The 14922-nt window shown below is 36.1% G+C and overlaps 1 protein-coding gene across 1 annotated transcript in view; it reads left to right on the top strand.

Annotated features, from left to right (window-relative positions):
• Positions 1-5935: 5935 nt before the first annotated feature.
• LOC107494073 (aberrant root formation protein 4-like) overlaps positions 5936-14922 on the top strand; it is a 15433-nt gene continuing 6446 nt past the window's right edge. Inside the window, 12 exon segments of the mRNA XM_052263064.1 lie at positions 5936-6473; positions 6907-7083; positions 7415-7564; positions 8386-8458; positions 9412-9590; positions 9729-9788; positions 9922-10072; positions 10174-10238; positions 10321-10593; positions 10719-10790; positions 10960-11037; positions 11241-11390. Of these exon segments, the coding sequence (XP_052119024.1) occupies positions 6381-6473; positions 6907-7083; positions 7415-7564; positions 8386-8458; positions 9412-9590; positions 9729-9788; positions 9922-10072; positions 10174-10238; positions 10321-10593; positions 10719-10790; positions 10960-11037; positions 11241-11390 (1521 nt within the window). The 5' untranslated portion in view covers positions 5936-6380.

The raw sequence follows: 14922 nt of genomic DNA, 5'->3' as shown, positions 1-14922 counted from the left end.
CCCTTAAATCTTTTCCCATATTTGCGTATCCCAAAATTATGCCCAAAAGTCTTAAAAAGGTGTTATAGAAGCTTATAACCTCGTCGGGAAGGTGAGATAGTTGAAAACAAAGCAAAATTTGAGAAACAGGGCGTGTGCTTCTGCACAGGGGTGTGCGTGCGCACGCCCAGGAAAATTTTAAAAGTGTGCGTACGCACAGGGGTGTGCGTACGCACAGGTGTCAAAACTTAAAAGGTCTGTTCACTCACACAACCTGTGCCAGTGCCTCCACCAGACTGGCCTCCTCAACGTGTGCGTGCGCACAGGTCTGTGCGAACGAACAAGTTGCAATTTCCCATTAGTGTGTGCACGCACAAGCTGTGCCAGCGCTGCGAAAAGACTGCCTGCCTCTGCGTGTGCAGACGCACAGGTCTGTGTGTGCACACATATCTAAATTTTTGCAGAGTGTGCGTAAGCACAAGGCTGTGTGTGTGCACATACCAGAAAATACAAAATTCAGTAACTTTGCAGAATTTCAAATTTTAATACCAACTTTGAATGATCATAACTTCTCCTACAAAATTCTAAATTTCACAAACTTTATATCGATTTAAAGGGTTTTCAAAGATCTTTAATTCTAGACAAGTTTTATCAGTTTTTGGATACTGAGGCAAAAGTTATGATCAGACAAAGTTTACTAAAAACCAACTTTTACCCAATTTCAAAGCGTCCACAATCTCTCATAGAACACAACCTAAGCTATACCAAACCATTCCAAATTCCATTCTTCATCACAATTAATACTATATGTCATATTACACAAAGATTACTACATTTCCCTTTACCATTCCTCATCATCAACCTCAACATCAATATTTCATATTATAATCAATCCTCATTAACACTTTTTCAACTACATTACCAAATCATCAACATTATCATTACATATATCAACACAATTCACTTCTCAATTTCACAAATCATTTATCCTCATCATATCATTATCAATCATTATAATTGAACCCAACCATCACCAATTCATCATAAATCAACATACAACAACATTCAACACCAATCAACCATTTTAATTCAAACATATCCTATAGGTCACTAGCCTAAGTGTCCATAAATATTATATACTACATAGAGAAAATCAAAACCATACCTTAGTCGATCTCCAATATGCACCAAAACCTCAAAGTGAGCCCAAGACAAGCTTTCAATCACAATCTATGCCACCAAGAATCTTCAACAAGCATCAACAAGCTCCAAACTGACCATAAACAAGCTATATGTACATAAACCATCATAAATCAACCTAGAGCTCATTATCATTAAAATTTCACACGAGTTTCAATACCTGTTACCTTTTCCAACAGATTTAGATGTCAAAACCCAAATCTAAGCAAGGATTAGAGTGAACCTAAACATCCAAAATCACAAAAATTCACTTAATCAAAAACCCTAGATTTTCGAAACTTTGAAGGGAGGAACAGAAAAGATTTCGTGGTTACCTTACTACTTTCTTGGGTGGATTTTGTAGAGCTCGTCTCAAGGAATGCGTAGCCACAAATGGTGTGGCGATCGGAGCTCTGTAGCTCAAGATATTGTGAAAAGAAGAGAATGGTGAATAGTGTTTCTTCTTCTTCCTCCTCTCCTTTCAAGTTTCTGTTATGTGTGTGTGTTTAATGAAGAATGGGTTCATTAATGAGCCCTTATATATGTTGGGCTTGGGCCCAACTTGGGTCTGGTCTAACCCGTTAGCGTTTTTAGCACGTTTGGCCTAACTTCGAGCTAAACCTTTAAAATTAACGCCCGGTTTTCCATTTCTAATGTTTTTCTAAGCCTTCCGGCTGGTTTCATCACTTTTTCTTGCGCAGCACCGAACAGACTTGAATCGGTTCAACCAGTTCGACTGCCTGTTCGCGGTTTTTTACTATTTTTCGCAGAAAACACATTTTCTGACTCGGAAGGACCTACTGAGTCCAAAAATCATATTTAAATCCTCCAAATTCTCATCCTAACTTTTCGGAATTAAATTTTGGCATTTAAATAATTTTATTCATGAAAATTCCGGTTCTTACATGTGGCAAGTGAGATTTTGACATTAGTAAATGAGCCGCGTTATTCTTTTTCTTTTACAAAATAGATCTCCGATCACGGATGAATATTTTTTACAGATTTTTAAAATATTTGAGAGTATTTTTGTCTAAAAATGTTATTCGTATACTAAAATCAGTTACTAAAATTAGTCATCAATATATTTTAATATAAATAAATGTGTGATTTAATTTATTTTTAATATTTATTTATATTCTAACATGTATTTTATACTAGTGGTTATTTTAGTATATACATAATATAATCTAATTTTGCTTATAACAAAATTCAGAGATATTTTTATCAAGATAATTAGAATATATTTTTAATAATTTACCGTTATCTTAATTAATCTTACCTTTATAAAATATATAGTTCTGAAAATTAGATTGGACCGATCAATCGAATTGGTTTAATTAAGAACCGACAATTGAAGAATCGGTCAAAAACCGTTGAACCGGCCAAGAATTGGCCGGTTAGATCAGATCGGAAACTGACCAGTTCTTACTAAACGATGCCGTTTTACTAAACAATAAAACACCCTAATTTTTCAATTTTACCCTGCCTCCAACTATTGCTTCTCCTCTCCAACAACACCATCGCCGCCTCTAACCACTCTGAGGTTCCCTGCGTCTCTGCTGGCGCCAGCCACTAGTTCGTCGGCGTCCGTCCAGCGCGCTGACCCTCACAACCCGCCGTTCTTTGACGATACGTTCGACTTCACATTCTCCGCAAGGATCGACGAGGCGCTGTTCCCGGCGAGATTCGCTATAGAGATGGATCCCCGTGTCAGGTCTGGTGGCTTGTGTGTTGCCGCCGTCGCGAGTACGGGGATTATAAGGTGAGGGAGGTCATTTATCTGTTCAGTAATGTTACCTTGGTTGGAATGAGAATGACAAGTATTGTTATGCAAACTTCTTGGTTGATGCTCGATTTTTCACTACTTACTGGGTTTTTCACTTTTTCCTTTTATTGCAGATGATATATACATAGAAATTGTAGACTGATAATGTCATGGGTAATTCAGTTTGCTGCATTGCATTACTAAGTATCTTTGTTCTAATGAATAAGAAAAAAAAGGAAAAAAACAGATAGGTCCCTGACTTTTCAAATTTTTGACAAATACATCCCTGACAAAATTTAAATACAAAAAAGTCCCTGACTTTAACAAACGGAGGACAATTTAGTCCTTCCGTCTATTTGCCTCTCATATACCTAACGGAACTGGCTGACGTGGCTGAAACGGTGTACAGGTGTCCGTTACGGTGCCACGTTAGAAGGGGAAAAAAGTTCGAAGGACAAATAAGTCCTTGACGTCATTTTACAAATAAAGTTCGAAGGACAAATAGGTCCTTGATAATTTTTTTTTCATTATACTTCTATTATGCTTCTATTATGAGAATTTAGTTTATAAAATTAGGCTAATTTTTTTTGTATGAAAAAAATATTGGTGTTTTTGTTGAAAATGGGAGAATCTAGCGTAATTATAGATGGGTGGATTTTTTTTGTAGGAAGTCAACACGTGGGGGGCGTGGTGCAACACGTGGGGGCGTGGTGAACACGTGGCATCATTCTGGCCAATACGTGGGGGGCGTGTTGAATACGTGGCAGCATCTTAGCCAACACGTGGGGGCGTATTGAATAATTTCCACAATACGGTAATACACTTCAAATGTCAATATTCAACCAAAACACCAATTTTCTTTCCATATTAAAAATAATTTCTGATAAAATTATGCTTGTATTTTGAAATCTAGTTAACTTGTTTTATTCTACAATTTAAATTATTTGTATTAAAATTGTAGAAATTGGGCTTGTTATGTTTCTACTCTTTTTCTTAAATTGCATTAGTTTAGTTTTAGTACATTTATGTATTATATTAGAATTTATTAAATTGCATTAGTTCAGTTTTCATCATACCAATGGCATTAGTTAGCATCAGTTCATTTATGTTTTCATCATACCAGTGGCATCAGTTAGCATCAGTTCATTTATGCATCAAGTTAGCATTAGTTCATTTGTGCATCATTCATGTATTAAGTTAGCATTGGTGCATTTGTGTATTATATTAGAACTAGTATTTTTATGCATAATAACATTACGAGAATATATATATTTTTTAAATTATAGTTCACTTTGTTCTAACAGTATAAATTATGCATGACACAAAAGATTTATAAAATCAAACTACTTTTACAAAAAAGTCGTAAGTTGACAAAAGTTTTTGACTAAGAAGACCAAGATATCTGCAGATAAAAATTAAATAATAAGATTTTTAGTTATTATTTTTATATGAAAAAGTCTAATTTTTTATTAGTAATTAATTTTAACATTCGTTATCGAAAATTTAAAATAATTTAATGTGTATAATTTTACATTTAAAATATTTTAATTGTAAAAAAATATCGAATGACATATTTTGATTTGTCAAATTACTAATATAAAATATAATTATATATAGAGTAAAAATAGTAGAGAGAAATATAAAAATGGAGAGAGGTAGATGAGAGAATTTAGGAAATGAGTTTATTAATTTTGAAAAAAAAATTCTCAAGGACCTATTTGTCCTTCGAACTTTATTTGTAAAATGACGTCAAGGACTTATTTGTCCTTTGAACTTTTTTCCCTTCCAACGTGGCACCATAACGGACACCTGGACACCGTTTCAACCACGTCAACCAGTTCCGTTAGGTGTATGAGAGGCAAATAGACGGAAGGACTAAATTGTCCTCCGTTTGTTAAAGTCAGGGACTTTTTTGTATTTAAATTTTGTCAGGGATATATTTGTCAAAAGTTTGAAAAGTCAGGGACCTATTTGTCTTTTTCCCAAAAAAATCCCATAAAAAAAATGAATAAGAAAAAAAATATAAATTGATATGAATCGAACAGGTTCTGCTCTTGTGAACAGGTTTTGCACTTGACTATGGAGTAGATAACTGTTGTTGAAATTATTGCTTTGTTATGCTGTAAATTAATTTCTTTCTAGCTCTTGACCTCTTGTTAGGAAGTTTCACATGCCACATACTTAATTCTGTGTTGTATGTATTACAAAGGGTACAATAAAGCTAGGCCAGTTAGCAAAGGAATCAGCAGCCGATGTAAATATTAAACGCAAAGCCAAAGGACTGCTTCCTCGTCCAGTGGGTTATGTAACAATTAAGTGTCAATTTTAGTTGTGTCATTCCTTTAATAATTATTTGGCAAAAGGATTTCTTTTATTGCTCAAAAAAATTCCTTTCATTATCTAATATCCATACAAGGAAAACATAATTTAAACCGTATGGGTAGTAATTTTGTACTTCTCTCTCTGTTGCAGCATTACATATTGTTTGAGTGAAAGTTTGGATCAGTAAATTGCATAACCAAAATAATCTATCTGATTGCTGTGTATAATCTTTAGGCTATTTCTTGTGTTTTTTATTTTACAAAGATAAGTTTACTTTTCTTTTTAAGTTTTACACTAATTCTCACTCATTAGTACTTGTTTCAAATGAATATAACTAAGTTGAAGTAAATTATTCATGTCACTGTATAAAGGTTCGAGCTGTAATAGTTGGATACCCTAATGTTGGAAAGTCATCATTGATAAACCGAAGCGAAGAATGTGCCCTGCAACCCTAGACCAAGAGTTACCCTAATCGTTCATGAACTTGTATTCTGTTAAAGTTGAAACTAATGGCTTTTAATGTTGAGTTCTTAACAAGTTTTTGCGAATTTTGATTATTGATGACAAATTTTTATACTGGCATTTAATATTTAAATATTTCTTTTTACTATTTAACTTTTGAGTTTGTATTTTGATAAGATCATATGACTTTAGTTGATGATATTTCATGTAGTGTTTTAAATTTGAAAGATATTATTTTAAGATTTATATTAGACTATAATTATATTTTAGGATGTTTATTTATAATTTATTTATTATTTTATTCTAAAATGATTTTTACGGTTGAATCACAGTTGAACCAGTTGTATCAGTGAACCAGTGACTAAAACGGTTAGATGATCCGTATAGTGAGTAGTAGCTGCTGGAACTCACTCTCACAGTCTCACTCCCTGCTGCTTAGACGCCTGAAAAGACGGATTTGTCCTCACCTGGTTCTTCAATGTTGCTAACTGAAATTGCAGCACGCTAACTTGTCTTCTCTTCACCATCTTGGCATCTTTTTCCAGAAAAAAGAAAAATAAAAAAAGGGGATTTGGTAGCCCTTGATGGAAATGGTGGTGATGCATGGTGTAGTAAAGGTTGAAGCTGTGGAGAGAGACTTGCAGTGGTTCTGATTTCTGTTCATAATACTCTGATGTCATCCATGTCTGGAGAGAGTGAAACTCTGTCGTATCAAGCTTCTGAAACTTAGAATACCATTCAAAGGATTCTACAATCATGCTCTAAAGTAAGATCAATCCCTTCTAAACCTCTAGACCTTTTTTCCTTTCATCTTTCTTCCTTTTCTTTGTTATTTAGTTAATTCGATTTGGTTTCAATTAAATGCTTGCATCCTTTCTAAACTCGAATGAAGTTAACAACTTTGATCAAGCTTAACACTTTGTTTTTGTTCATTTTTATTTAATCAAGCTAGAGCATAGATGAAGTAAGCAATTAAATTTATGAATCAAGAAAAAGAAAAGCTTTATAATGCATTATTAGTTTATCAGATTTTAATGATTTTAGTATAGACCTAGTTTACTACTACAGTATAGGATTATGAGATACATTAGCTGAACTCACATAGTGGAAGAAGAATTTGTTATTGTTATAGTTGTTATGGTTTGTGGAGCAATAAATGAAAGGCATGTTTGATATGCTTTGATTTTTACACTTTGTAGCTGGTTGAGGCTGGCGATCTCCATGAGTCTGACAGCACAATCTCAGAGCTTGTCAACTTCCTTGATTCTTTATCGGATGCCACTCTTTCAGACCCAAACAATGAGCCTGCGCAGAATGATGCATTTGATGCTCTCACTGAGATCCATCAATATGTATGTTCTCCTTCTCTTGCCCAGGTGAGGTTAAACTTCGGCCTTTCATTCATGTTTTGCAGCTACGATTTCTAAATTCTAAGTTAATAAAATAACATGAATAGAGAAATATGTCTATTGATACCATCTTGTTGTAAGCTAAACAAGAACTTCTTATGGGTCTAGAAAAGGGAGATTAGGGATAGTATAGTTTGCCTAAAGCCTAAAGCCTTAAACATTTTAATGTTTGGATCATGTATTATTTTAAGCTTGTAGTTTAGATGTACGCTAATTTTGTAGTAATTCTTTTTGTTTTTTTTTTGTTTTTTTTTTTGAGTGACTTTCTGGATCATTTCTTCATTTGGTGTTGTGACAGGAAGCTGTTGATGCCCTTTCCTTTGAATTACCAAAGGCCGTCTCCAAGTTTGCTGGCATTTCGAACAGACTTTTAGACAAGGCAATCAGCATCATTGATCAGTTTCTTGAGAAATGTGGTCCAAGGGATATGCTTTCAATTCTTTGTTATGTGAGTTTATATGTTTTCTTAAGAGTAAATGTTTACGTTAGTCTTTTAAAGATACAAGCAACATCAGATTGTTTTTGCATTTATCAGAAACATCAACTTGATCCTCTAATGTTAATTGGATACCGTTAGATTCGTGCTACAGAGACTTCCATGTCACTTCCAGAACCAACTAATGGCCTTAAGATAACATTGATGGACCAATTTGATGTATTTCTGAATGGAGAAGCAACCTGAAACATGTTTCTCTTCAGAAGACAAAAATGATCCTCTTGTTTCTTTATTTAATAGATGCTTCTTTTTTATATTTTTAAATGTCTTCTTGCCTCATAGCCAGAGTAGAAGGAGGTTACTTGAGTGAAATCATGCTTTATATGTATTTACTTGTGAATTATATGCCAGTTCTTGTCACGGTGCCTCCTTCCCAGTTAACACTAGATGATTGGCAAACCAATCTCGATATAGAATCCGATGGTCAATAATACAGAGGGTACAAGAAAGGCAGGCAAAGAAGTCTCCAGATTTATTTATTTATTAGACCCCATCTCATACCCCTGTCAACTCTTATTCATCTCTATTTCGCATCCTGCTAGTTCTTAACTTTTTATTTTCCGTTATGTTTTGTGGGGTTTCTTGGCTTTTGAAGATCACTTTATATCCCATGGGTATGGTATTTACATATCATAAAAGAAAGTATCTGTTTTTCTCATGATCATATCATAGTTGACATGCAAAGAACTACAGTCAGTGCAAGTTTGATGTTTAATTTATTTTATTTTTGTTAATATCTTGATCCTATGTTTCTGTTAATCTAATTAGAACAGACACTAGGTTATTCAAGTAATATGACCAAGGCTGCCAATTACATTGTTCCTCTGTTATCAGGACTCTCAAAGGGTAATTTGTTGGCAGTAGTTACCTTGCTGATTCACTTCCAATGTAGTGTTTTGAAGGATTTTTTTTCTTGTTTCATTTAGCATGTGCAATGCATGATTGGACTCATTTAATGCATTTGGTTCTTCTTTGGTGTTTATGTTGAATCTAAGTTGTTCAGGGCTTGGTGTAAAGAATATACTCGTTCCTTTCTCCTTTTCAATCGTGGCTTTAAAGCTGGAGTTGAGTATGATCAATTGAGCTTTCTAAGCAAATGATGGGATCATAAATATGATTTTTTAAACAATGCATAAATGCTGCCAATCAGATTTCAGTTACATATCTAATAGAAGAATGATACCAGATATGAATTTCTTGCAACATAATGTTCTTTTGGCTTCAGCATTTAAATTGCCTTTGAGTTTTTTTTTCTTTTCTTTTTTTTTTTTTGGTTTTTGGGTTGAACATATGGTTTTGAATTGAGTTTGAGCAGGACTGCTAACTAATAAGCCTGAGTAAAAGTGTTTCTTAGGGTATGGTGGCATGATTTGGATGACAATGGATTATACTTCTTTTGGACGATAATAAGATCCTTTTTTTTGTATTTGAGATGATAGGTCATTGAAATCTAAATATACTCTTCCAACACAGTGAGGAGTAAACAAGTCATAGTAGACTTAACTTTCATATCAAATCTAAAATCTTTGTCTAGGCCTTTAGCTTCAGCTTGATATTTAACCACACTTTCATATCCAGTTGTATTATATATGGCCTTGTTTATTTTATCATAAAAACCAGCGGATAACATTTCTTACCACTTAATATTAGTTTTGTATTGACTTGATGAAGTGTATTTGTTGATGAACTTCAAAGGCTAAATGTTAGTTTTGGGATGAGTATTTATGTCACACATACTGGCAATGATTTGGAGCCATATTACTTGCAAGCATTTGCTTATGCTTATTTCTTCTTTTCAGTCTTTACCTCCATCAAGAGGCCTCATTTTGAGCAAGTACAAGTGGCTGTTCTGATCATTCTTAATGTGTTAAAGGCTGTAGCTTTGGATTCAGATGACGCAGATGATGCAGAACTTGAGAGTGTATTTCACAGAGCTGTTGGGATTGCGAATTCTATATATGAAGTTTGCAATAAGTTGGTCTGTTAATTTGAAAGATTTATCCCTCTTATTTGATAGGAAAATTCCAGCCATTGATTCCAATATTTGCCAGCAGTTTTTTATTTTTATATTTTTATTTTATTTTATTTTATTTTATTTTATTTTATTTTGCTACAGGACGGTGTTTCAAATGAGAAGCTCCGAGCTCTTCTTGGACTATATGTCCTCCAATGCCTGGTACTTGTCTCTGTACTGCACTTATTTGCATCTGTTTTCCCAACCACATTTTTTGGTAGATTTGTTGCTTTGACATAGTTTTAGCATCTATAATGTGATTTGATATGTTATTACTTATGTGCATCCTGTTTAGGCACTTCTTTCGGCCAGCATAAGCTATAAAGATTCCACCTGTCATTTGTTGGTGTTGGAACTGTCACAAATATCTTCATATTGTGGTTTAACATATATGAGTCTTTTAACTGCTTTCGATGTTGAGACTGTGGTTGGCTTTGTTTTTGGAGGTAGTAATGCTTGGGTTACCTTTTCTCAATTCTAAATTCATCAATTTTAAAGTAAATTTAACACCACTTCCTGACATTTTTTTCTGTCATCAATTATCCAGAAGATAAAGATACACATATGAGTTGTTTGTCTCATGTCAAACATGGTGCTGCTCTTTCAGGTTTGTCTTCGAAACTATTGTTGTAATTGAACCCTAGTTTCTTTATCAATTTCCTTTTGCTAACCCATCAAATTCTGATTCTTGCAGTGGTATGGGGGGCTTGTCTCAGAGGAGGTTGCTCATGCCACTAAAGAGAGTTTGGTTGCTATCAAGGATGACCTTCACAATAACCAGACCAAACGATGGCAAGCAATAGGAACATTAAAACATGTACTTTCCTTTGTCAATTTTCCATGGGAGCTAAAGAAACATACTATCAACTTCTTGCTTTGCATCACAGATGGATGTGTTTTCGGAGAATATCTTGGTGAACATTCTGAATGGTCATCTTATATGCCTAACATTTTCACAGCTTTGCAGGTTGTTTAATGCAGTTCTATTTTTTTCCCTTCTTTTTCTCTTTTTTAATCATTGCTTTATGTTTTACTTTCTCAATGGGGAAAGAAACACTGATATGTTCTACTCACATGTTCACACTTGAACAGGCTATTAAAATGGTTATCATGTATGCCCCAGAGCCAGAAGTAAGAAAAAAATCCTTTGCTTTACTGAAAGCAGTGAGTTTCCGATACAAGACAATATCTTTCCAGTTATTGATACTTTGTGCCATATGCATTATGAATTGTGCATGTGCTCGGATTGAAATGCATGATATTTTAACCTCTTTATTTTTTCTTTTTCTTTAGGAGATGTTTAATGGTACTATGCTAATGTTGCTCAAACTAGGTACTCGCTGATATTCCTGATACTCAAAGTTTTGACATTTTGAAAGCGTTGATTATAAATACAGACTCATCCTCCATGGTAATGTCTTTAAACAGAGTTTGACTAAGGTTCTTTGCTTAAATGCTCCCTTTGTTTTTGGTTATCTGTCACAATGTATGCAGATATATTGGATACATTGATCAAATGATGCTCAGAAAAGTTATGGTTATAGTTAAAAGGGAACATCGGGAGTAACTTTCAAAAGTTAAATCCTCCAATGGTGGTTCTGCATCTTTTTGCAGATTGCCATTTTCATCGATATTGTCAGGAGGGAAATGCACATGGAAGTTTGCAACAGTACATCCGTAAAAGAAGTCTCAGACTCTAATAATGAAACGCATCCCGATATGCCATTTTGGACTCCAAGTGTTCTTGAGTTGGTGGAGTTGGTTTGTAATACCCGGTCTAACCGAAATTAATTAAATAATGAGTTAAATAGGAGCGAATATGGTTGGAAGATTTGGCGATTGGAATTTGATGATTTCAATGTGATATTTGGATTCAGTGAATTTTTTCGAGTCGGAAGACATTGTTTTCTGCGTAAAAGCGCGCAGTGGAATTTTGACCGGCAGTACCGGCTGAGACCTGTCTGGTACTGCAGCTGAGAAAATTGATTATGAATAAATAAGATTAAGAAATGAGGAATTATAATTAGGGGAGGTAGAAATATTTGAAGTGCGATTTAGAGCGCTAATCTTAAAGGTTTTGGTCCAAAATTGGGCCAACGGACAAAAATAAGTGAATTGGGCCTAAGTGGACCCAAGACCCAACATATATAAACTTTAGTTATGAGCATTTCAGCTCATTTTTACCCTAAAAGAGAGCTTGGGGCGCTGAAATAGTGAAGAGAGGAGAGAAGAGAGAAAACCTAACTCTCTTTGATCTTCAAATCACCATAACTTGAGCTACGGAGCTCCGATTGACGAGCTGTTTGCGGCCACGCGTCGCTCTTCTCATCCTCTACAATTATATCTAAGTTTTGTGGTGAGTATTCCATTCATCTCTGCCCAGTTTTTGAAATTCTCCACTGTTACACGTTTTTGGGAAGTTAGTGTTGAAATCTTGTGATTTTTGGTGTTTAGGGATACTCCAACATGGATTCTAAGTGGGTTCTATCCCTACTTCATATGGGCTGAGGTAAGAAGTGCTCAAACCCTTGTGATTTATCATCTTTATGAGCCCTAGGTTGATGTATGTATGTAATATTGGTTATGTTAGTGCATTTGATGGTTTTGGTGCACGATTGGGAGATTGGTGTTGCTTGAGGAGCTTTGGTGAGGCTTGGGGCTAAGGTTGGTGGAGACTTCCAAAGAAGAGGCTCAATTGATTTGGCTACAAGAGGTACGGTTTAAGTTTCATTTAAGTACCGTGTGGTGTGATGAGAATTCCTAGGCTAGATGCCCCTAGGATTAAGTTTGGATTGTGTAAATGGTTGGTGCTAATATGCATAGTTGGTATGTAATGTGAATTAATGATTGAGTTGAGGATTGTATGGCCTTGTATGTTTGGTGTGTTGAGAATTTGATAAATTGAATAATGAGTATTGATTTGTGAAATATGCATTTAAATTGTGAATTTAGAGGCCGTATGGTTTATGAATTTAAATTGTGAAATTGGGCCAGAGGCCATAAATTTTGGGCCGGAGGCCGGTAAGAGGTAAGAAAGGTAAGTTGATGTGTGCATTGTATAATGACACAAGTGATTGGATGGATTTTAGATAATGAATATATGAATGATTGGGTTGGTTATTGAATAATGAGGTTTGAGGAGTTGAAGTATGGAAAATTGGTAATTTTGGGTGAAATTGTATAGATGAGGTATGTTTGGTTTTGGTTGAAGTATGTTATGTGGTCATATATGTGATCATGATTATTGATGCCTTGATGGTATGATGATGCATAAGAGATATGTATGTTGTGGTATATACTTGAGAAATGAAAAAACATGGTTTTGGGCATACTTTGACGGGACATAACTTGGACTACGGATCTCTGTTTTGTGCCAAACTTGTTTAGAAATGAAATTGGATCCAGGATGTCCATGCCGTTCGAAGAACGGGTGAAAAATGATTTAAAATGAGAGAGTTATGTCCGTCGGAAGATTGGGGGTTGAATCTGTGAATTCTGCAGCTTTTAACTTAGAAAAATTTTAGCAGAATGGCCCCTCGCGCGTAGGCGCACTTGGCGCGTACGTGCCGTTCTTTCAGAAAACGCCATCCACGCGTGCGCGTGGTGTGCGCGGGCGCGCTGATGTGCTGCACCCAATGCCCAGCCATTTTCCAGAGGGTTGTGCCTGAACTATGCTAGTTTTGTGCCTGGAGCACAAGAGTACCCACGCGTACGCGTGTCTGACGCGTGCGCGTCCACGCGTACGCGTGGCTGACGCGTACGCGTCGTTGTCTATTTTTTTAATCCGCGCGTCCGCGTGAATGGCGCATATGCACCGATGAGTTTTGTGGCCATCCACGCGTGTGCGTGGAGTACGCGTACGCGTGAACCTGCTTTCATGCCAAAGTTGATTTTTGAGTTTTAAAAGTCAAATCTCATACTTCTAAGCCTCCGATCTCACCACTTATATCTTAAATCGTTATGATATGCCTAGCTATGAGGGAAGGAGTTATGCGTTAGCGTGCATGACGCTTGCGTGTCGATGAGTTTTTAAGGCCATCCACGCGTGCGCGTGGAGTACGCGTACACGTGGCATTGTTTTCATGCCAAAGTTGATATTTGAGTTTTAAAAGCCAAATCTCATACTTCTAAGCCTCCGATCTCACCCCTTATGTATTAAATCATTATGATACGCTTAGTAATGAGAAAGGAACTGGGGGATGTGGTAACTTGCGAGTGAAGCAAGGGGAAAAAGTTATGATCAATGGTGATCAACGATGATTATATGAGATATGGAGAATGACGGTAGGAGTACCGTGTATGCCATGAGCCGAAGGGCTATATCTATTGATAAATGGCTGGTTCTTGATTGAACCATGAGCCAGATGGCTGAGTTATTGCCGGGTCACGGCAAAGCCATTATTGATTATAGCTGAGTATAAATGCATATATGATTAATGAATGAATGTGTTAAATGGATAATAATGGAAGATGTTGAAATGTGATGTGTAACCCCGGGTAGTAGGCAGTGGCGTTGTCCACTTGCTCCGGGTATGAGACGGAAAATGGTGTTTATGATAAATGAGTTAATTATAGAGTTTTGAATGAATGTAATTCTGATACCTGGGTAGTAGTAAGGGTTGGGGTTCGTCCCACTTGCTCCAGGTTATTGTTTGAGATTTGAAAACAATGAGGATTGATAATTTGAATTGAGATTGAATGAATATATGCTTAAGATACCTGGGCAGTAGCAAGGATTGTGGTTCGTCCCGCTTGCTCCGGGTTAATGCTTGAGATACCTGGGCAGTAGCAAGGGTTGTGGTTCGTCCCGCTTGCTCCGGGTTAATGCTTGAGATACCTGGGTAGTAGCAAGGGTTGTGGTTCGTCCCACTTGCTCCAGGTCAGAGATTGTGACGCCTGGGTAGTAGCGGCAGTAGTGGTGAATCCACTCGCTCCAGGTTGAGCGTTTAAACACCCGCCTGGGTAGTAGCCGCAGTAGTGGTTGTTCCATTGGCTCTGGGTTGAGCGGGTAGTAGCAAGGGGGTTGTAGCTCAAACCTACTTGCTCCGCAAGGGGTGTTTCTGTCCAATGGTTAGCTACCAGGACATGCCGGGTTGGCTATATAACCGACAGATGATATCATCAGCCATAGGGCAGGCATACATCATTTGCATATGTTTGAATTGTGTGGGTTTGCCTATTTGTTTTGGATTTCTATACCATATATGCTATGTTACCTGATTACGTGCTACTTGTTCTACTTGTACCTTATTTGTGTATTACTTGTCTGTATTGCTTGTGTTTGTACAACTGAGAG

This window comes from Arachis duranensis, chromosome 6 (assembly GCF_000817695.3).
Source record: "Arachis duranensis cultivar V14167 chromosome 6, aradu.V14167.gnm2.J7QH, whole genome shotgun sequence".
Lineage (NCBI taxonomy): Eukaryota > Viridiplantae > Streptophyta > Magnoliopsida > Fabales > Fabaceae > Arachis > Arachis duranensis.
This window is presented reverse-complemented; position numbering and strand designations above follow the sequence as displayed.